Source organism: Bison bison, unplaced genomic scaffold, assembly GCF_000754665.1.
Source record: "Bison bison bison isolate TAMUID 2011002044 unplaced genomic scaffold, Bison_UMD1.0 scf7180017864181, whole genome shotgun sequence".
NCBI lineage: Eukaryota > Metazoa > Chordata > Mammalia > Artiodactyla > Bovidae > Bison > Bison bison.
Window position 1 is genome coordinate 6,910,991 of NW_011494753.1, and position 22,978 is coordinate 6,933,968.

The window sequence follows — 22,978 nt, forward strand, 5'->3', positions numbered from 1 at the left end:
CGTTTTGTGGAATTTACTCGGCGTTTAAATGTTCTTTTGATGAATTTGTGGGGGAGAAAGTGTTCTCCCCGTCCTACTCCTCCGCCATCTTAGCTCCTCCTCCAATTTGTGACATTTTGATTCCACTTGTTTTTGCTGTTCAGTTGCTCAGTCGTGTCTGACTCTGCGACCCCATGGACTGCAGCACGCCAGGCTTCCCTGTCCTTCAACATCTCCCAGAGTTTGCACTAACTCATGTCCATTGAGTCAGTGATGTCATCTAACCATCTGATCCTTGTTGTCCTCTTCTGCTGCCTTCAATCTTTCCCAGCATCAAGATCTTTTCTAACAAATCAGGTCTTCACATCAGGTGGCCAAAGTATTAGAGCTTCAGCTTCAGCATCAGTCCTTCCAATGAATATTCAGGACTGACTTCCTTTAGGGTTGACTAGTATGATCTCCTTGCAGTTCAAGGGATTCTCAAGAGTCTTCTCCAACATCACAGTTCAAAAACATCAATTCTTCAGCCCTCAGCCCTCTTTATGGTCCAACTCTCACATATGTACACGACTACTAGGAAAACCACAGCCTTGACTAGACGGACCTTTGCTGGCAAAATGATGTCTCTGCTTTTTAAGATGCTGTCTAGGTTTGTCATAGACTTTCTTTCAAAGAGGAAGCGTCTTTTAATTTCATGGCTGCAGTCACCATCCACAGTGAACTGCGGAGCCCAAGAAAATAAAGTTTGTCATTGTTTCCAATGTTTCTTGATCTATTCGCCATGAAGTGAGGGGACCAGATGCCATTAACTTAGTTTTTTGAATGTTGAGTTTTAAGCCAGCTTTTTCACTCTCCTTTTTCACCTTCATCACTTGTTTGACTTAGGATAAATAGAATGCTAGATTTCTAATTTAAAAATTAGATATGCAACAAGCAATAAAGGTTTACTATATAGCACAGGGCTTCCCTGGTGGCTCAGACAGTAAAGAATCTGCCTGTAACGCAGGAGACGCGGTTTTGATCCCTGGGTCGGGAAGTTACCCTGGAGAAAGAAATGGCAACCCACTCCAGTATTCTTGCCTGGAGAATTCCATGGACAGAGGAGCCTGGTGGACTACAGTCCATGGGGTTGCGAAGAGTTGGACATGACTCAGAGACTTTCACTTTCACGGGGAACTATATTCTATATCTTATAACTTATAATGGAAAATAATTTCAGAAATAATATATGTGTATAACTGAATCACACACAAAAAAAGAATTCTACTTTTTGAAATTTAGTAATATTTACCTTTTGGTCAGTTTTTCTAAATGTTCTATGGACATCTAACTACAATGAATGAGATACTAAATTTTAAAGATATTTGTAGAGGATATAAGATTAATATAAATTAATACAAATAGAAATCTATTATAAAGTATTAATGAGATCATTTAAGATGCTCCTATTCTTATTTTTTTGTATTTGATAAAATATTCTCAGAGAAATGTTAATATGTCTCACTATGATTATATATATATTTATCTTTTCCCTTATATTTCTTTTGATATTTGCTTTATGTATCTTGTTTCTGCTGGTTTATGACATCTATCTTCTTTGTGGATTGTACCTTTTATCATTAAAAATATTCATCTTTGTTTCATTTAAAAATAAATTAAGTAGAAAATAAAAACTCAGTATTTTCTGTTTTATCTGATTTATGAAATATAGTTTCATTTTGAAAAGGGAGATTCTTGGTTCTTTTGTATTTCTGCAGTTAGACAGAGCTTTCTCACTTGCTCTTTTTAAGAAAGACACTACTGTTTTATAATCATTCTATTCTTGAGAGTTATTCCAAAACAGGAGTAAAATTCTGTAATGTACAACAGAATAACTTTCCTTTCTGCAAAATAATTTTGAACCAGGACAGCTGAAACAGTAAGAATGAAGTGAGCCATAACACCTACTAACACTTTATCTGCACATCAGTGGACCTGTCTAACTGTTCTCCCAGGGTTCTTTGCCTCTACCTCTAAAGAGGCAAAGAACTCTTTACTCCCCTACACAGCTGTTTATTTATCCTTTCATCATAGAGAAGAATGTACCAGAAGGCTTTTTAGAATATCCATTAGAATAATCAGCTTAAAACAAGTACCAAAGGAAACAGGAATAAAACAAAGAACAGAAGAAAACTTTTAAAAACTGAATTATTAGCCTCAGAAATATCTGCATATAGCCATAAAAGAATGAGCTATTTTTTTAAAAAGCAAAAATAAAGATTATGCTCTAAGTGGCAACATTTTAACAACATAAAATAACCCTTTTTTAAAAATTATGATATTAACATTCTTCCCTTGTCATTATTATAGATATTCAGAAAGTTCTAGTTCTCTATGCTCTTATTTTTGTTATTTTGCAGTAAGCATATATGAAGCTTTAAGACTGTACTGGCCAATATTTTATATACTTACATGCAGTATTAGGATATACATAGATATACTGATTGGAGAAGGCAATGGCACTCCACTCCAGTACTCTTGCCTGGAAAATCCCATGGACGGAGGAGCCTGGAAGGCTGCGATCCATGGGGTTGCTAAGAGTTGGACATAACTGAGCGACTTCACTTTCACTTTTCACTTTCATGCACTGGAGAAGGAAATGGCAACCCACTCCAGTGTTCTTGCCTGGAGAATCCCAGGAACGGGGGAGCCTGGTGGGCTGCCGTCTGTGGGGTCGTACAGAGTCGGACACGACTGAAGTGGCTTAGCAGTAGCAGCAGATATACTGATATATGATTCATTATTATATTCTCTTTCCTTTTATTTTTTTGAGTAGAAGCAATTTTAATAATATCACCTTCAGATTACTTTGAGAAAATAAAACTTAATAAAATTATAACACAGAGCAACCATAACATATTTTTAGGTTTCATGCTACTTTTGTACTAAATATAACATTGCCATATTTTTCAATCAAAGAAATGAAGTAATAGTAATCTCCATAGGAAGATTTTAGCTAGTACAGAGCTAAATTTAAAAAGAAAAATTTAACTTCCCTTCTGTTTAATAGTTTTTGTGATTCAAAATAACCACTCTCTAAAAATATCTAGGAAGACTGACAATGAGAAGCTACTAAGGAAGGACTGGTCCAAGCAGATATTTTAAAATACCATAATGCCTATATAATTAAAATAATGTGGCACTCACACATGAATTAGATAAACTAGTAGAAAAAAATATAAGTACACGTGAAAATTCAATCTACAATAAAGGTGGCATCTCAAGTAACTAGAGCAAAGACAGACTTTATAGTAAGTGATCCTGGGACAACTTGTTATCCATATTGAAAAAGATAAAATTAGATCCATATATATATACGAATAAACTGCAAATGGATCAAAGTTACAAATGTAAAAAGATAAAAATAAATTTAAAAATAAGATTTTAAAGAAAATTTAAGTTTTAAAATTTAAGTAAACTCCAATACTCTTGCCTGGAAAATCCCATGGACAGAGGAGCCTCGTGGGCTGCAGTCCATGGAGTCGCGAAGAGTCGGACACGACTGAGCGACTTCACTTTCACTTTTCACTTTCATGCATTGGAGAAGGAAATGGCAACCCACTCCACTGTTCTTGCCTGGAGAATCCCAGGGATGGGGGAGCCTGGCGGGCTGCCGTCTATGGGGTCACACAGAGTCGGACACGACTGAAGCGACTTAGCAACAGCAGCAGCAGCAAAGTGTAAAAAATGCAAACATAAAATAAATAAAGAATATAAACTTAGGTGAATTCCTGTATAGCTTGAAACATCCCACTGTGTAAGGATATTCTCAGAGAGTAAGAATATGGCAAGTAGAAATGAGCCAGCTTAACAGATCTTCAACTAGACAAATCTAGAAAAAATTTAACCCTCAAAACAAGAGTGATGGATTATAATTCATTAACTAAGAAACCATGAGTCTATAAAAGCTTTCTAAAATACATAAAAATGCTTTCTAAAAACAAAGAGGGATAAGGAAAGCTCTTCCTTACACTAGAATGTTAACCAGCAAACAGTAAAGGAACAATGGGACTAGCATATCACCACTTTGTAACCACCAGAGCAGCAACTTATTAAATTTAGAATTATCAAAGGAAGCTAAAAGCAGTGGGTAGACTATCTCAAGAGAAACAGGGTATTTACATATTCTAAAACTACCTTACCACAAATTACTAACTACAAAAGAAATAATTTGTTACTTAACACCAGAGAAACTTGGGCAAAACCTTAACCAAGTGACTAAAGCTGACATCATTAGCAACAAGATAAACCAACATCATGTGCTCCTATGATGCAATGAAAAGAACACAACGTAATTTTTGTAGTTGTTGTTGTTGTTCAGTCGCTCAGTTGTGTCTGACTCTTTGCAACCCCACAGACTGCAGCACTCCAGGTTTCTCTGTCCTTCACCATCTCCCGGAGTTTCCCTCCTAAAATACATAGCTAATCTAACCAAGAAAAAAAAAAATCATACAAATCCAAGGCTGCAGTACTACCTACCCTACAAGCCTTCAGGAAATTTCAAAGTGAGGTCTACTTTGGCACACTCCAACATCCTGTTTCCTGCATCCCCTATTCAATCCTCTCTGGAGCTCGGCGCTGCAACACCTCTCGTGATGCAATTAAGATCCTGTGTGCCATACCTAAGACCTGGCACAGCCAAATAAATAAATGAATATTTTTAAAGAAAACCCATCTGCCAGTCATAACCACACACCCAATTTCGTCCCTGTATGAATCTGAAACTATGTCATTTACATTTGCATATTAGGTAAGATTTAAAAAGCAGTTAAAAATTATTTCTGATTTCATACATACTAATTGCCCACGACTTCTAACTGTAAACAGTTTTCAGTCCGCCTACTGTTAAAGACTAAATATATCTTCTAATTCACAACAAAAATGAAACTTTTTAAAGTACATACCATCATCATCTTTGCTTTCCAGTGGAACACTCCAAGCTATTAGGTTTCTTGCTGTGCGACCCTCCTCTGCAACTATTCTCCTTACTTTGTCATGACTGTTGGAGCGCTGGAATGAAGCCTGTGCACAGATAAGAGAACATGCATTAGTCTGTTGGTCAACATACAAAATATAGTTGGCAAACAAATTCATCATTACTCTTCTTTTCTCAGAAAGAAAACAGTTAAAACTAATTTGGGATCAGAAAGGTGCTTAAATAGAAATAAGAGTAAGGCACACATCTTTTTCAGTTCTAAAATCTTACAAGACTGAATTTTACAACTTTAAAAATAAATCGTTTTAAGAATAAATTCAACCTAAGATTTAAAAAAGTGTCCTAAGGAGCATAAACACTGCTGTGTATCCATTTCAGCACCACTCCTCATTATGTATCAACAGGTTAAGACATAGTTTTTACAAACATGCTACATATTTCCTTTGAAAGCTCTCCACAACATAAAATGTTTTTTCAAGATGTCTTTTTTTCCCCTATGGATAATGCTAAACTAAATCTTCACTCAGTTGTAAATTTCCACTGCATAATTTTATCTCTAAGTTATTGAGAATCTAAACGATAATTCTTATAAACTTACAAATTTAGTTGCAAAATTTAAAACTCTGCCCTCCTGCACACAATGTTGTGTGTGTGTGTGTGTGTGTGTGTTCTTGCCTTCTCTAGTCCTAAACAGCTGAAAGCAACACTAGCCTACAGGTTCAGCCGCACCAAGACCCTGGGCAAATGGAAGCCCAGTCCTATTAGCAAGTCCTATTAGCAAGTCCCAAAATCAAATTACCTTCCCACCAATGAACACTATACCAAAATAGTCCACTTTTCTAAGCCAAGAATCTATGAAAATAAAAGAGCTCTACAGCATGCCTATGAGCATAAGGATGCAGCCTCCTTGCCCAACCCTAACTCCATGTGGGCAATCTACTGCCTTCTGAAGAGAGTTCCCTACTGTGTCCAGCCCAAAATCCTAGTCCAACATTAATGGTGTGTTCATCCTCTCTTCTGGTTCTTGCCAATATAAACTCTTAGCATCCTTGGAATCCTTAGGCAACAACACATTTACTGGACAATTACTACGTGCAAAGCACTGTATAAGACACTGAGAAGAGTACAAAAACATATGGTAGTATGATGACAGAGGGCGAGATGGCTGGATGGCATCACTGACACAATGGACATGAGTTTGAGTAAACTCTGGGAGTTGGTGATGGACAGGGAGGCCTGGCGTGCTGCAGTCCACGGGTCGCAAAGAGTCGGACATGACTGAGCAACTGAACTGAACTGAATTGATGCTGTGCTGTGCTTAGTCTCTCTGTCATGTCCTACTCTTTGCAACCCCATGGACTGTAGCCTGCCAGGCTTCTCTGTTCATAGGGATTTTCCAGACAAGAATACTGGAGTGGGTTGCTCTTTTCTTCTCCAGGGGATCGTGCCAACCCAGGAATCAAACCGGGGTCTCCTACACCGCAGGTGGATTCTTTACCAGGGGAGCTACCAGGGAAGCCCATATGATAGTATCAGATCAGATCACATCACATCAGTCGCTCAGTCGTGTCTGACTCTTTGCGACCCCATGAATTGCAGCACACCAGGCCTCCCTGTCCATACCAACTCCCGGAGTTCACTCAGACTCACGTCCATCGAGTCAGTGATGCCATCCAGCCATCTCATCCTCTGTCGTCCCCTTCTCCTCCTGCCCCCAGTCCCTCCCAGAATCAGAGTCTTTTCCAATGAGTCAACTCTTCGCATGAGGTGGCCGAAGTACTGGAGTTTCAGCTTTAGCATCATTCCTTCCAAAGAAATCCCAGAGCTGATCTCCTTCAGAATGGACTGGTTGGACCTCCTTGCAGTCCAAGGGACTCTCAAGAGTCTTCTCCAACACCACAGTTTAAAAGCATCAATTCTTCGGCGCTCAGCCTTCTTCACAGTCCAACTCTCACATCCATACATGACCACAGGAAAAACCATAGCCTTGACTAGATGAACCTTTGTTGGCAAAGTAATGTCTCTGCTTTTGAATATGCTATCTAGGTTGGTCATAACTTTCCTTCCAAGGAGTAAGGGTCTTTTAATTTCATGGCTGCAGTCACCATCTGCAGTGATTTTGGAGCCCAGAAAAATAAAGTCTGACGCTGTTTCCACTGTTTCCCCATCTATTTCCCATGAAGTGATGGGACTGGATGCCATGATCTTCGTTTTCTGAATGTTGAGCTTTAAGCCAACTTTTTCACTCTCCACTTTCACTTTCATCAAGAGGCATTTTAGTTCCTCTTCACTTTCTGCCATAAGGGTGGTGTCATCTGCATATCTGAGGTTATTGATATTTCTCCCAGCAATCTTGATCCCAGCTTGTGTTTCTTCCAGTCCAGCATTTCTCATGATGCACTCTGCATATAGGTTAAATAAACAGGGTGACAATATACAGCCTTGACGTACCCCTTTTCCTATTTGGAACCAGTCTGTTATACTTGTCTTCAAAGAATTAACAGTCCAAATTAGAGAATCAAACCCATAAGAGCAAAAGATAACATATGGATTAATCAGTATGGTATCTAGTCTCCAGAGATGCCCCACTTCCCCTCAATAAACTACTCCTCCTGATGTTCCTATCTTTGTATAATCCCCTCCCCTATAATCTGGCTCTGTGACCCGCTTTTTTGACCTATAAAATGAGGTAGAAGTGGCACAGCTAATTTCTGAAAATAGGTCATAAGAAGCTTCACAGTCTCTACCTGGGTCTCTTGGAATGCTCTCTCTTGGGATATTCACTCTAGAAATCCAGTCATCAAGCTATGAGAAGCCAAAGTTACCAGAAGAGATGCCACATAAAGGCGGCACTCTGGCTGACAGCCCCAGCTGAACACCCAGCTGACAGGCAACATCCACTGAGCCATCCTGGACATTCCAGCCCAGTCAAGCCCCCAGATGACTGCGGCATCCCAGCACCCCAGGCACCCCCAGGCAGAAAAACCACCTATTCAACCCACAGACTCAGGACAGATAACAGGAACTATATATACGCACATTAATCCACAATATACACATCTGTATTTCTGTATTTATCTGTATAGAGACGTTGAAACTCAAAGATATTGAACCTCTCACTTCAATCCTACACCACAAGTTCATTTTAGCCTTCCCCCTTCCTTATTTGTAATTTATTTCTCCATTAGTAAGAAACCAGGTCTTATCATCTAAAATATATTTACTTATCTGTTCAATTCTAATATATATATATATATATATATATATATGTAGTTTCAGAAAAAGGCAGAAGCGGGGGGATTCCCTGGCAGTCCAGTCCAGTGGTAAGGACTCTGTGCTTTCACTGCTGAGGTGGGTGGTTTTAGTCACTAAGTTGTGTCTAACTCTTGCAACCTCATGGACTGTAGCCTGTCATGCTGCTCTGTCCATGGGATTTTCCAGGCCAGAACACTGGAGTGGGTAGCCGTTTACTTCTCTAGAGGATATTCCCGACCCAGGGATTGAACCCAGATCTCCTGCACTGCAGGCTGATTTTTTTTTTACCAATTGAGATACCAGGGAATACCCTTCACTGTCAAAAGCCTGGGTTTAATCCCTGGTCAGGGAACTAAGATGCCACGAGCTTCGTTGTGCAGTCAAAAAATAATAATAAAAAAAAGTTTCATAACTGCTAACCCATATCTCTGTGAGAAACTCATTTATTAGCATGATTATATTTCTATGCAGGTTTATCTTTAGCCTTACAGGATCCAAAGTACTGGATTTTGTGTTTTCCTTAATTACTTAAATTAGTTGTTTCCTTCATTTAATTGTTATTTTCCTTAATTACTTAAATTGGTTCTTCTCATCTTCACCCTTTCAGTGGGGTTACGTTACATACTTACATTACTCTTTATGTTTTGGGTTCTCCTCATCTACTGGTTGATTTTAATTGCTTGCTTATTTGGGAAATATGTGAAAGAAATGCAACAAATGGTTCTCAAACAAAGGAACTTATTAATGAGAAGTATGACTTTGAAAATTGGGAAAGGAGTATGTCAAGGTTTATACTGTCACCCTGCTTATTTAACTTACATGCAGAGTACAACATGCAAAATACCAGGCTGGATGAAGCACAAGCTGGAATTAAGGCTGCCAGGAGAAATATCAATGACCTCAGATATGCAGATAACACCACCATTATGGCAGAAACCAAGAGGAACAAAAGCTCCTCTTGATGAAGGTGAAAGAGGACAGTGAAAAAGCTGGCTTAAAACTCAACATTCAAAAAACTAAGATCATGGTATCTGGTCCCATCACTTCATGGCAACTAGATGGGGAAACAAGGGAAACAGTGAAGCCAGGAAATTAAAAGATGCTTGCTCCTTGGAAGACAAGCTATGACAACCTAGACAGCATGTTAAAAAGCAGAGACATTACTTTGCCAACAAAAGTCCATATAGTCAAAGCTACTGCTTTTCCAGTAGTTATGTATGGATGTAAAGATTTGGACCCGAAAGAAGGCTGAGCATCAAAGAATTGATGCTTCTGAATTGTGATGTTGGAAAAGACTCTTGAGAGTCCCTTGGACTGCAGGGAGATCAAACCAGTCAATCCTAAAGGAAATCAACCCTGAATATTCATTGGAAGGTGTGATGCTGAAGCTGAATTCTAATATTTTGGTCACCTGATGCTAAGAGCCAACTTGTTGGAAAAGACCCTGAGACTGGGAAAGATCAAAGGCAAGAGGAGAAGGGGACGACAGAGGATGAGATGGCTGGATGGCATCACCGACTCAATGGACATGAGTTTGAGCAAGCTCTAGGAGATGGTGAAGGACAGGGAAGCCTGGTGTGCTTCAGTCCATTGGGTTGCAGAGAGTCGGACACAATTGAGCAACCGAACGACAGAAATGCCTTTGAGAGAAGAAAAGTCACTATATGCTAGGGCAGGGGCTCACAAGCAACTTCTATAATAAACAATCTACATTTGAGAATAAGCTGTAACCATGATACCTTTTGCCCTTAAGTACTTCAATGTGTATTTCATATATCTAAAAGATACTCCCCCATATAACTATACTATGACTATCAAATCAGAAAATTATCACTGATCCAAATTATCTAAATTACAATAATTATTTAAATTTCACCAACTGTTCCACTAATGCTTTTGACAGTATAAAGCTGACAAGAGATATAAGCTCAATTATTTCAGGAGCTCTACAAACTCCAAGCAAGACAAATACAAATACAAAGAAAACCATGCTGAGACTGACCACAGAAAAACTGATGATAACCTGAAACAAAGGGAAAAATTTTAAAGCATACAGAAGAGGGGGGGAAAGTTCACCTTTAAAGAAGCAACAGCACAATGAGATGGGCAGCTCTGCATTGTCCAGACAGTGAAAAAATAAATAAACTATAATAAATAAATCAGTCACTTATTACTATCTATTCGGTAGAATAGTAGGGTCAAAATCTTGACTTGAGAGTTCAAGAGAATGTTGAATAAGAACATGGAGACAGTAAGTATTTAAAAAAAAAACTTTGAGTATTGTAATAAAGGTGAACCAAGAAAGAAGAAAGCAGAAATGAACAGAGAAGGTTTTTTAAATGAGTGCCAGCGTATTTTTATGCTGATGGGGATGATCCACAGAAAGTGAAACTGCATATATAGGGAAAAAGGGAATAATCAAAGACAAATCTGTGAGTAACAGGAATTGAATTTCAGAATACATAAATGAAACAACTAGTTTCAATAGTTTCCTCAAACTATTAGGAAAACAAAGACTGTTCTCTTCCACTCTAATACTGTACTATAAAGTTAACCCAAATTTTCCTCTCAAGAATAACTTTTGATATTTTTAAAATAAACACCTGTATCTACATTTCTTCACTACTCTGACCTTACCCTGGATATACATGTGACATCTACTTATATGACTTATAAGCTTTCACTGAAACTCATTAGTTTGTGAACAATGTTCCAGCTCCATTCTGTGCAAAACACTTGAATCATCGCTTTTCTATTCCCATATTTTCCAATCAATGTAATATCATAAAATCACTTCCTTTTGCTTAAAGACATCTCCCAATGATTATTAGCTTTATATAACTTAGGTTGGCATTTATCATTTAGATTATCTAAGCATTGTTTTAACCAAGAAGTATCAGTATTCTTTTCAGGCCAGATGACTCTATGTCAGTAGGTCACCTACTTTTCATCTCTTTTTCAGATAATTCTCTTATGCAATCAAAGAAAACTGTATAGGGAAATATGCATAGATATATATCAGATCATAAAATTCACAATCATGTTCTTTATAACTCGAGTCTTCATAAAACAGTGAGTTTCTCAGAACTAAAATGACCACAAGATAGCAATGTTGTAGTACCAGAAAACTTGAAATCTAGTATTTTCTTATTCTGTAAACATTTCAGTTCTACTACAAATTATGAGGTTAGTTTTTTTATACTTAGTACACATACACACATTCAAAGAAAAACCACCAGTTCAGGACTGTCATCATTCTTAATTCCAATACTTTATATAGAAAAACATTAAAAAACTCATCTTACTACACAACACATGATTGAAAACCATTTTTCAGCTTAAAGGACAGCTGCCTTCTGCAACATAAGCTGAGTGAACTGTTTTCAGTAAAAACTCATATATTTTGATCAATTTTAGTAATTCTATTTTTAACTGTGGTTTTGGAGAAGACTCTTGAGAGTCCCTTGGACTGCAAGGAGATCCAACCAGTCCATTCTAAAGGAGATCAGATCAGTCCTGGGTGTTCTTTGGAAGGACTGATGCTGAAGCTGAAACTCCAGTACTTTGGCCACCTCATGCGAAGAGTTGACTCATTGGAAAAGACTCTGATGCTGGGAGGGATTGGGAGCAGGAGGAGAAGGGGACGACAGAGGATGAGATGGCTGGATGGCATCACTGACTCGATGGACGTGAGTCTGAGTGAACTCCAGGAGTTGGTGATGGACAGGAAGGCCTGGCGTGCTGCGATTCATGGGGTCACAAAGAGTCAGACACGACTGAGCGACTGGACTGAACTGAACTGAACTGATTCTTATAAAAAAAAAAATCTCAGTGTAACTTAATGTAATTTTAAACTTTTTAATTTAAGCATTAGGGTTTGAAATGCAATAAATGAGTCCGAGATACTCCATAATATTCTAGATGTCTATTTCAAACAGTATTTTCATATAGGTCCTTTCCTTCCAAGAGATTTAAACAAAATATACGTATTTCCATCCAAAGTCACAGTGTGCCACCTAGTGCCATAAAGAGATTTTACAGAGGCTTGTTCAAATACTAAATGTTTCAATAAAAAGCATACACATCAGTCTTGAGGTAAAGTTTCTAAGTTTGACTCTTACAGTATATTACCTAAGAAAGCAAGTGTTTAGAATGTTTACCAAGAAATGCACATATACCTCTTAGCAAGACTGATGAAGCAAAGAGAAGAAAGAAGGCAAAAATTATCAATACCAAGAACAAAAGAACATCACTAAGATTCTAGAGCCTCTAGACATCAGAAAGATAAAAGGATGTTATAGACAAAATATGAATTTGAAAATTTTTATGAAATGCACAAATTCCTTGAAAAACACAATTTAACCAAATCTTGGCATAAAATCTTGGGGCTTCCTGAGTAGCTTAGTCAGTAAAGCACCTGCCTGCAATGCGGGAGATCTGGGTTCAATTCCTGGGTTGGGAAGATCCCCTGGAGAAGGAAATGGCAACCCACTCCAGTATTCTTGCCTGGAGATTCCCATGGACAGAGGAGTCTGGCGGGCTGCAGTTTGTGGGATCTCAAGAGTTGGACACGACTTAGTGCTATCTTTCTTTCTTTGGCATAAAAGGAAATGGAAAAATCTGAGTATTTACTAAAGAAATTAAAAATTTTTAAATACTGAAGAAATATTTACTGAAGAAATTCCATAAAAGAAAATCCAGGGTTAAATGGGTTTCACTGGTGAATTCCCTTAATCACTGAAGGAGAAATTATACTAAATTCTTCCAGAGGGAAAAATGAAGGATCAAATCTCAAGTCACAGAGTGACTCATGACCCTGAATATTAGAACCTAAGAGGACAAGAAAAGTAAATAAACAGTCCAAACACCTTCAAAAGTAACAATGTGAACTTTTACATTACATATACCTCCATACACACACACACATCTGCAAACTAAATCCAGTGAAAACATCAGAACCAAGTTGATTTTATTTCAGGAAGCAAGGCTGGTTTAACATTTTTTAATCAATGAATTCAATTCATCATATTAACTAAATAAAGGAGAAGAGTTTAATATTCTTTTCAACAGATGAAAAAAGCATGTGATAAACCTGGATACCCATCTATGATAAACATTCTTCACAAACTTCAGCAAATATCATATTAAATGATACAATCTTGAAAGAGACAGGATGCCTACAATCACCACTTCCATCATCATGATACTGAAATTCCTAGTCCTTGTAATAAGGTGAGAAAAGGAATGAGAGGGAAATTATAAGGTGAATCTAGAATAGCCTGTTAGACTAGAAAGTACAGAAGGACTCAAAGAATAATAGAAGCAAATGAAAAGATACAAGAGCCAGTGTGAAGGAACTTCCACCAGCTAAGTCAAGGACAATGCGAGCATCAAAATAAATGGTAGTAGTAGAATGTAATATTAAATAAAATAAAAAATCCAAGAAGCCTGAAAGACAGGCAGATAGATAGGCATGTAGATAACTAATAATTATTATCATCAGTGAATGCTAAAACTAGTGGGTAGATGGTTTGACGAGTTGCAGGATATTTACACAGCCTCAAAGTCTCTCTCAACAAATAACATACTACTTTCAAAAGACAAAGCAAACTTCAAAGAGAAAAACCTGACAATACCCTATATTAACCAAGTGATCAGAGTCCACATGACCAATAGCAGGACAAACTGACACCATATGCTTCCTGATGTGATATACTGAGAAGGATATAACACCATTCATATGATATTCTGCCAAAAACACAAAATCAGAGTCTATAAGAAGAAAATATGACCCAAATCAAGTGACATTCTTCAAAACAGACCTGAAAGAACTGCCCTGGATAAGCGATTTGACTCACCCCTCGGTGAGCTCCTCACAGGCAGGACAGCCACACCCTTTCTCTCTGGGTGTGTGCCTCTGCCTTACTTCTATCTAAAAGACATTGTTTCTGTGTGCCCTCCCATTTGTTGTGCTATGTCTCTAATAATAAACTCTGCACCTATTTTTATAGCTTTTACCTTCTTGAGAAATTCATTTTTCAATGGGCGCAAGAGCCAGAGCAACTTTGCTTCTAGGGCAGTCTAGTAGATAGGATTCCTGGTTTTCACCCAGGTGCTGTTATTGTTCAGTTGCTAAGTCATATCTGACTCTCTATGACCCCATGTATCACAGCATGCTAGGCTTCCCTGTCCTTCATTATCTCCCAGAGTTTGCTCAAATTCGTATGTCCATTGAGTTCACCTAGGCTACCCAGATTCAATTCCTGGGCAGGGAACTAAGACCTCTTCACACCACCACTCACTGCTGTCTCCTCAAGATCAAAATATTCTTAAGTGGTTCATGGAAGAGTAATATGCATGTATTTATGAAAAAGTGAAAGAGTCAGTCGCTCAGTTGTGTCTGACTCTTTGCAACCCCACAGGCTGTAGCCCGTCAAGCTCCTCTATCCATGGAATTCTCCAGACAAGAGTACTAGAGTGGGAAGCCATTCCCTTCTCCAGGTGATCTGCCTGATGCAAGGATGTGTCTACAAATAAATGTACATGTGTGTAGCTATATATGTATGTGTCTTTGTCTTTATACATGATTTTTCTTTTTGGCCATACCATGCGCATGTGGGATCCTAGTTGCCCAAGCAGGGATGGAACCCAGACCCCTTACAGTGGAAGCACAGAGTCCTAACCACGGGACCACCAGGGAATTCCCTATATGTGATTTTATATGTGTGTGTATGTATGTATGTTTATATACACACACACATATAAAATAAAAGAGAGAATATGAGAAAGGAAAAGAGACAAAATTAGCAACTGGTAAAGTTAGTGAGAGTCCCTTGGACTGCAAGGAGATCAACCAGTCCATTCTGAAGGAAATCAGCCCTGGGATTTCTTTGGAGGGAATGATGCTGAAGCTGAAACTCCAGTACTCTGGCCACCTCATGTGAAGAGTTGACTCATTGGAAAAGACTCTGATTCTGGGAGGGATTGGGGGCAGGAGGAGAAGGGGACGACAGAGGATGAGATGGCTGGATGGCATCACTGACTCGATGGACGTGAGTTTGAGTGAACTCCAGGAGATGGTGATGGACAGGGAGGCCTGGTGCGCTGTGATTCATGGGGTCGCAAAGAGTCGGACACGACCGAGCAACTGAACTGAACTGAAAGTTAGTGAAAGAATATCAGAGAATTATCTGTACTCCTCTTGCAACCTTTCTTAAATCTGAAATGAAAGGAAAATAAAAGGTCCTAAAAATAATGATAATAAAGGATAATATTTTCATGATCTTCAGGTATAGAAAAAAGTCTTAGTCGGGATACAAAAAAGCACTAATCATACAGGAAAAAAATGATTAATTGAACTTCACTGGAATTAAGAACACATTATTATATTAAAAAGACATCATTAAAAGAATGAAAAAGCAAGCCACAAAGAAGATATATGTGTAAAAGTAACAAAGGTCTTATACCCAGAATAAAGAACTCCTTAAATCAATTAGAAAAAAAAAGATAACCCAACAAGAAAATGAAAATTGAATAGGCATTCCCAAAAGACATATAAATAAGCAACTATCATATGAAAAGATACTCAAAAGTAAGCACTGAAAATTTTAAAACATTTTTAAATCAATGATAATACCATGTGATGGCAAGGAGCTGGGCAACTGCTTACACTGCTGACAGAAAGTTAAACTGATATACAACAGCTTAAGAAATCTGGCATTATCCAAAAGCACAAACCAGCCTCTGTTTACCTCTCTAGCCTCATCTTCCATTACTCTTCCTGTCTGCCATGCTCCAGCTCCACCGACATTTAATCAGTTCCCTATGACCACCAAGCTCCCCCCTAATTCAGGGCATTTATATAAGATTTTCTCTTCTATTTAGCATGTTCTGCCACTCTACAACATACATTTATTGGCTTCCTTCCCAGCATTTACTGCCTACGTCTTTTCTAATAGTTCAGTTTTTATTGGGGTACCATGTGGTTCTATGAAGACCTACAAGACCGTTTAGAACTAACACCAAAAAAAAAATGTCCTTTTCATCAGAGGGAATTGGAATGCTAAAGTAGGAAGTTGAGAGATACCTGGAGTAACAGGCAAGTTTGGCCTTGGAGTACAAAAGGAAGAAGGGCAAAGGCTAACACAGTTATGCCAAGAGAACACATTGGTCAGAGCAAACACCCTCTTACAATACAAGAAATGACTCCCCACATGGACACCACCAAATGGTCAATACCAAAAACTCAGACTGATTATATTCTATGCAGCCAAAGATGGAGAAGCTCTATACAGTCAGCAAAATCAAGACCTGGGGCTAGCTATGGCTCAGATCATGAACTCCTTATTGCAAAATTCAGACTTAAAGTGAAGAAAGTAGGGAAAATCACTAGGCCATTCAGGTATGACCTAAATCAAATCCCTTATGATTATACAGTGGAAGTGACAAGAGATTAAAGGGGTTAGATTTGAAACACAGAGTGCCTGAAGAACTATGGATGGAGATGCATAGCACTGCACAGGAGAAGGTGACCAAAGAAAAGGAGATCCAAGAAGGCAAGATGGCTGTCTGAGGAGCCCTTACAGTACAACTGAGAAAAGAAGAGAATCAAAAGGCAAAGGAGAAAGGGAAATATATACCCCCACTGAATGCAGAGTTCCAGAGAATAGCAAGGAGAGAGAACAAAGTCTTCTTAAGTGAACAATGCAAATAAATAGAGGAAAATGATAGAATGGGAAAGACTAGAAATCTCTTCAAGAAAATTAGAGATATCAAGGGAATATTTCATACAAAGATGGGCACAATAAAGGACAGAAATGGTAAAGACCTAACAGAAATGGAAGAGATCAAAAGAGATGGCAAGAACACCCAGAAGAACTGTACAAAAAAGGTCTTAATGACCAGATAACCACAATGGTGGGCTCACTCACCCAGAAATAGACATCCTGGAGTGTGAAGTCAAGTGGGCCTTAGGAAGCAATGCTGTCAATAAAGCTAGTGGAGGTGATGGAATTTCAGCAGAGCTGTTTAAAATCCTATAAGATGATGCTATTAAAGGACTGCACTCAATATGTCAGCAAATTTGGAAAATCCAGCAGTGGCCACAAGACAGGAAAAGGTCAATCTTCATCGCAATTCTCAAGAAGGGCAGTACTAAAGAATGTTCAAACTACCAGAAAATTACATTCATCTCCCATGCTAGTAAGATTATGCTCAAAATCCTTCAAGCGAGGCTTCAGCATTATGTGAAACTGAAAACTTCCAGATCTTCAAGCTGGATTAGAAAAGGCAGAGGAACCAGAAATCAAATTGTCAACAATCACTGGATCATAGAGAAAGCAAGGAAATTCCAGAAAAATATCTACCTCTGTCTGTTTCACTGACTATTCTAAAGGCTTTGACTGTATGGATCATAACAAACTGTGGAAAACTCTTAGAGAGGTGGGAATACCAAACCTGTCTTCTGAGAAACCTGTATGCCGGTCAAGAAGCAACAGTTAGAACCTTACACAGAACAACTGACAGGTTGAAAATTGAGAAAGGAATACAACAAGGCTGTTTATTGTCACCCTGTTTATCTAACTTATATGCAGAGCTCATCATACGAAATGCCAGGCTACATAAGTTACAAGCTGGAATCAAGATTTCCAGGAGAAATATAAACAATCTCAGATATGCAAATGATACCACTTTAATGGCAGAAAGCAGAGAGGAACTAAAGAGCCTCTTGATGAAAGCAGAAAAAGAGTGAAAAAGCTAGCTTAAAACTCAATATTAAAAAAACTAAGATCATGGCATCCGGTCCCCTCACTTCATGGCAAATAGAAGGGGGAAAGGTGGAAGCAGTGGCAGATTTCTTCTTCTTGGGCTCGAAAATCACTGTGGATGGTGACTGTAGCCATGAAATCAGAAGACAACTGCTCCTTGCAAGAAAAGCCTTGACAAACCCAGACAGTATATTAAAAAGCAAAGACATCACTTTGCCGACAAAGATCTGTATAGTCAAGGCTATGGTCTTTCCAGTAATCATATACAGATGTGAGAGCTGGACCATAAAGAGGGCAGAGTGCCGAAGAATTGATACTTTTGAACTGTGGTGCTGAATAAGACTCTTGAGAGTCTCTTGGACTGCAAGGCAATCAAACCAGTCAATATTAAAGGAAATCAACCCTAAATACTCATTAGCACTGATGCTGAAGCTGAAGCTCCAGCTCCAATACTTTGGCCATCTGATGTGAAGAGCTGACTCACTGGAAAAGACCTTGATGCTGGGAAAGATTGAGGGCAGGAAAAGAAGGGGGTGACAAGAGAATGAGATGGTTGGGTGGTATCACCAATTCAATGGACATGAACTTGGGCAAACTCTGGGAGAAGGTGAGGGACAGGGAAGCCTAGTGTGATTCAGTCCATGGGGTTGAAAAGAGTCAGATGCAACTTGGTGACTGCACAACAGAAACATCGACCTTCCCGTCAGGAAGCTTACACAAGCTCTTAGCCTCATCCACCAGAGGGCAGCGAGAAGACACAAGAAGAACCACAATCCCACAGCAGCTAGAACAAAAACTACATTATAGGAAGTTAATCAGGATGAAAAAGCAGAGTTATGTCCCAGACGAAGAGATAAGATAAAACCCCAGAAAAACAACCAAATGAAGTGGAGATAGGCAACCTTCTAGAAAAAGAATTTAGAATAATTATAGTGAAGATGATCAAGGATATCAGAAACAGAATGGAGATGTAAGAAATATTTACCAAAGACCTAGAAGAACTAACAAACAACCAGATATGAACCACACACTAGACTAAGGAATTAACAGCAGAACAACTGAGCCAGAAGAACGGACAAGTGACCTGAGAACAGAATGGTGGAAATCAGTGCCGCAGAACAGAATATAGACAAAAGAATGAAAAAAACGAAGACAGCCTAAGAGACCTCTGAGACACCATTAAACACACCAACATTCACATTATAGGGGTCCCAGAAGGAGAAGAGAGGGAGAAAGGACCTGAGAAAATATTTGAAAATATAATAGCTGAAAAATTCCGTAACATGGGAAAGGAAATAGTCATCCAAGTCCAGGAAGCGCAGAGTCCCAGGCAGGATAAACCCAAGGAGGAACACACCAAGACATACAGTAATCAAACTGACAAAAATTAAAGACAAAGATAAAATATTAAAATCAAAAAGGGAAAAATGACAAATAACATACAAGGGAACTCCCATCAGGTTATCAGCTGATTTCTCAAGAGAAATTCTACAAGCCAGAAGGGATTGGCACAATATATTTAAAGTGATGAAAGGGAAGAACCTACAACCAAGAATACTTCACCCAGCAAGACTCTGTTCAGACTGATGAAGAAATCAAAAGCTTTCCAGACAAACAAAAGTTATGAATAGCTAACTTTTAAGTTATGAATAGCACCACCAAATCAGCTTTACAACAAACGCTAAAGGAACCTCTCTAGGCATAAACTTCCTTCTTCAGGCAGGAAACACAAGAGAAGGAAAAGACCTACACAAAATAAACCTAAAAAGACAATTAAGAGTGGTAATACGATCATACATATGGATAATTACCTTAAATGTAAACAGATTAAATGCCAGAAGAATGGACAAGTGACCTAGACTGGCTGGGCACTTCCATTTAACCACATCACTCTACTTAATCCCTCAAATTGTATGTAAATATTTTATATTGTTAGGTCAATCATGTTTCCATTGTAACTTACAAATATAATTATCTTTTATTTTTTGTCTGGCTATTGATTGTGAAAATTGTTTTTAAAAAAGGTTTTACTATTGTGATTATATAACTATTACTCACGTACTAGCATTGTATCATGATCAGTCAACAGAAAATAACAGAATTCTATATCACTACAGCTACCATTTAATAGAAAAACTTCGAATCACTTTTTAAAATCAAGATATGTACCAGAATTATCTTGGAATTTTTTGAAAAATACAAATGCCCAGGTATTGCTTTTTTTCTACAAAGCTCGAGATGTGTTTCTAATGAGCAACCATATTTAAAAACTGGACTATATGATGATCTTTTACTTTTACCTAGTTTCATTTTTTCTTTCATATTCAGTGCTCCCATTTCATTTAGTTTATGTTTTCCAATTTCTTTCTTTTTTTAATGTTCTTTCTCAAGCCTTTATCAAGCACAGCAGAAAAGCCTTTACACATAAATACATAAATACTATGTGTAATTATATATTTTAGAAAACCTATGACTTTTTGCCTAGCTAAAAAATTTGTAACAATTTGATTCTACCTGTTTGTATGAACAGAATGCTAGACATCTAATTTAAAAAATAGATACACAACAAAGGTTTACTATATAGCAAAGGGAATTAGAGCCAACATCTTACAATAACCTATAATCGAAAATAATTTGAAATATAATATGTGTATATATATAACAGAATCACCTTGCTGTGTACCTGAAACACTGTAAGTCAACTATACTTCAATAAAATGTATATATTAAGAAAAAAAAGAGTTTGCATTCTGAACCACATAAACATTGTATTGAAAAGAACCCACCTGCCAACCCAGGAAACATAATGAGACGCAGGTTCAATCCCTGCATGGCAATCCATTCTAGTATTCTTGCCTGGAAAAATTTCATTGACAGAGGAGCCTAGCAGCATACAGTCCATAGGATCGCAAAGAGTAGGACACGACTAAATCCACTTAGCAAGCATGAAACATTGCATATAATATTAAAACAAAACATATCAAAAAGAAGAAGAAATATCAAAAAATCAAAAAGAGAGGCTTCCCTGGTGGCACAGTGGTAAAGAACCCGCCTGCCAATGCAGGAGACGTGGGCTCGATCCCTGATCCAGGGAAATCCCACATGCTGTGGAGCAACTAAGCCCCGGTGCCAGAGCTACAGAAGTCCATGCATCCTGGAGCCTGAGCTCCACAGCAAGAGAAGCCACTGCGACGAGAGGCCTCACACCGCAACTAGAGATTAGCCCCCACTTCCCACAACCAGAGGAAAGCCCGTGCAGCAATGAAGACCCAGCACAGCCATACATACATAAATCACATAACTTTGTGAAAGACTAAAAAGAGGCTGAAACAGTGGAATACATTTTTTCAGAACACTAAGAGAAAATTTTCTTAATCTAGGCTTCTACATTCAGCAACACCATCTTTGAAAATCAGGGCAGGAAAAAAGATTCAGACAAACAAAAACAGAGCTTAGGACTGAATGGCCCTCACTGTAAGAAATTCTCAGAATATGAAAGGCAGAAGAAAAATGATCTCAAATGACAGAATTTAAAAATTTAAAACTCAGAACTTATTATTTACATCTTTAAATATAAAAGAAACTGGAGTGTGGAATGGGTCAGGATGAGATAGGAAAGAAAAATATAAGTAGTTATAATCCTACATTTACACCCAAAAGAGGAGGCTCCTGCCCTCCTCTTTTTAGAAGATTACACCTATCAAAATATCAAAACATCAAAAATGTCAAAACAAAAAGATAGCAAGTAACTATACAGGAATTAATAGAGAGGGATTCACACACTGAACTGAGGCCTCCCCACCCTAAAAGCAAACAATAAGGAAGAGAAGGAAGAAGTCAAAGCACAGCCTCTATGCTGGGAAACCAAGATAAAAATATCTAATTTTTACTTAATATTTAAATATTTAAAATTTTTATTTAAAATCTAATTTTAAATCTAACATTTACTTTAAAATGGCTACCCCCCATTTCCCAAAGAAGTCTCTAGGCACCTGAATTATCCCATAAACCGTATTTCCTCCTCCTCCTGGGTTTGAGTGAGATAGTTTGAGTAGATACTTAGAACTGCCTGTAAATCTTGAGTTTAAAAAGTAGAATATGGGGAAGGTGAACTCATCTGCCCAGGGTTTCTGGGGAGTTTCACCACATTAGTGCCCATCTGAGATTCAGAGACCATCCTGGCCCAACATCCACCCTGCCAACCCCAGAGACAGCATTTCTCCTTTAAGAGCTGGCTGAGCCCTGGGTAGGAAAGTAGGTCAAGCTGCTGACATAAACTAATTTATAACTTTTTAAGATTAAGACATGAAGAGAAAAGCTAACTTCCATCTGTATTCTTGCCCTAGGTCATACAAATGTTAAGAGTGAGCGTCTATGGCTTTAGGGTTGAACAGTACACTCACTGTTCATTACCTTAACTGCTGTACTTTATAACATGTGTTCCATAGAGTATCTTGTAGGTAACAAATATTACATCAAAAAGGATGATGAATGAAAAACGGAAGGAAGGAAAGGAGGTAGAAGGAGGCTAAAAAAACTAAGGTTAATGCTTAAGGTAAACTGATCACTTACCATCATTTTTTAATTCCTTTCTATGCCAAGAAGCTCATTTACCACACAAACCCATGGAGTATGATTCCTATAATAAAAAAAAAATATATAGTACATACTATTAGCCATAACACTGTCATAAAATCATATTTGTTTATAAAAAGATAAAAATTTCATTCCCATTAAGTTTCTTATTATATTCAACAACAAAAACATTACTCCTTTATGTTTCATTTGGTTATATTATAGCATGTTTTATGCTGAACAATACCTAAATGCTCTCCAAAAATAATTAAATGGAAGAGAAAAAGTATTAATTATATAAACAGTCTCTGATATCTTAATCTGGAGGCTTCAAACATTTTTTACTATAATCTATAAATATATACTTTATATTGAAACAAAGTTTCATGAAGTAACATTTACCTCTATTGTAAGAGATGCACTCTAA

The 22,978-nt window shown here is 37.9% G+C and overlaps 1 protein-coding gene across 2 annotated transcripts in view; it reads right to left on the minus strand.

Annotated features, from left to right (window-relative positions):
* Nucleotides 1-22,978, minus strand: part of SCAPER (S-phase cyclin A-associated protein in the ER) — a 419,465-nt gene that overhangs the window by 378,342 nt on the left and 18,145 nt on the right. For both annotated transcript variants that reach the window (XM_010843297.1, XM_010843296.1), the window contains exons 2-3: nucleotides 22,549-22,615; nucleotides 4,923-5,040 (exon numbers count right to left, since the gene is read on the minus strand). In XM_010843297.1, the coding sequence (XP_010841599.1) occupies nucleotides 4,923-5,040; nucleotides 22,549-22,554 (124 nt within the window). In that variant the 5' untranslated portion in view covers nucleotides 22,555-22,615. The remainder of the gene's footprint in view (nucleotides 1-4,922; nucleotides 5,041-22,548; nucleotides 22,616-22,978) is intronic.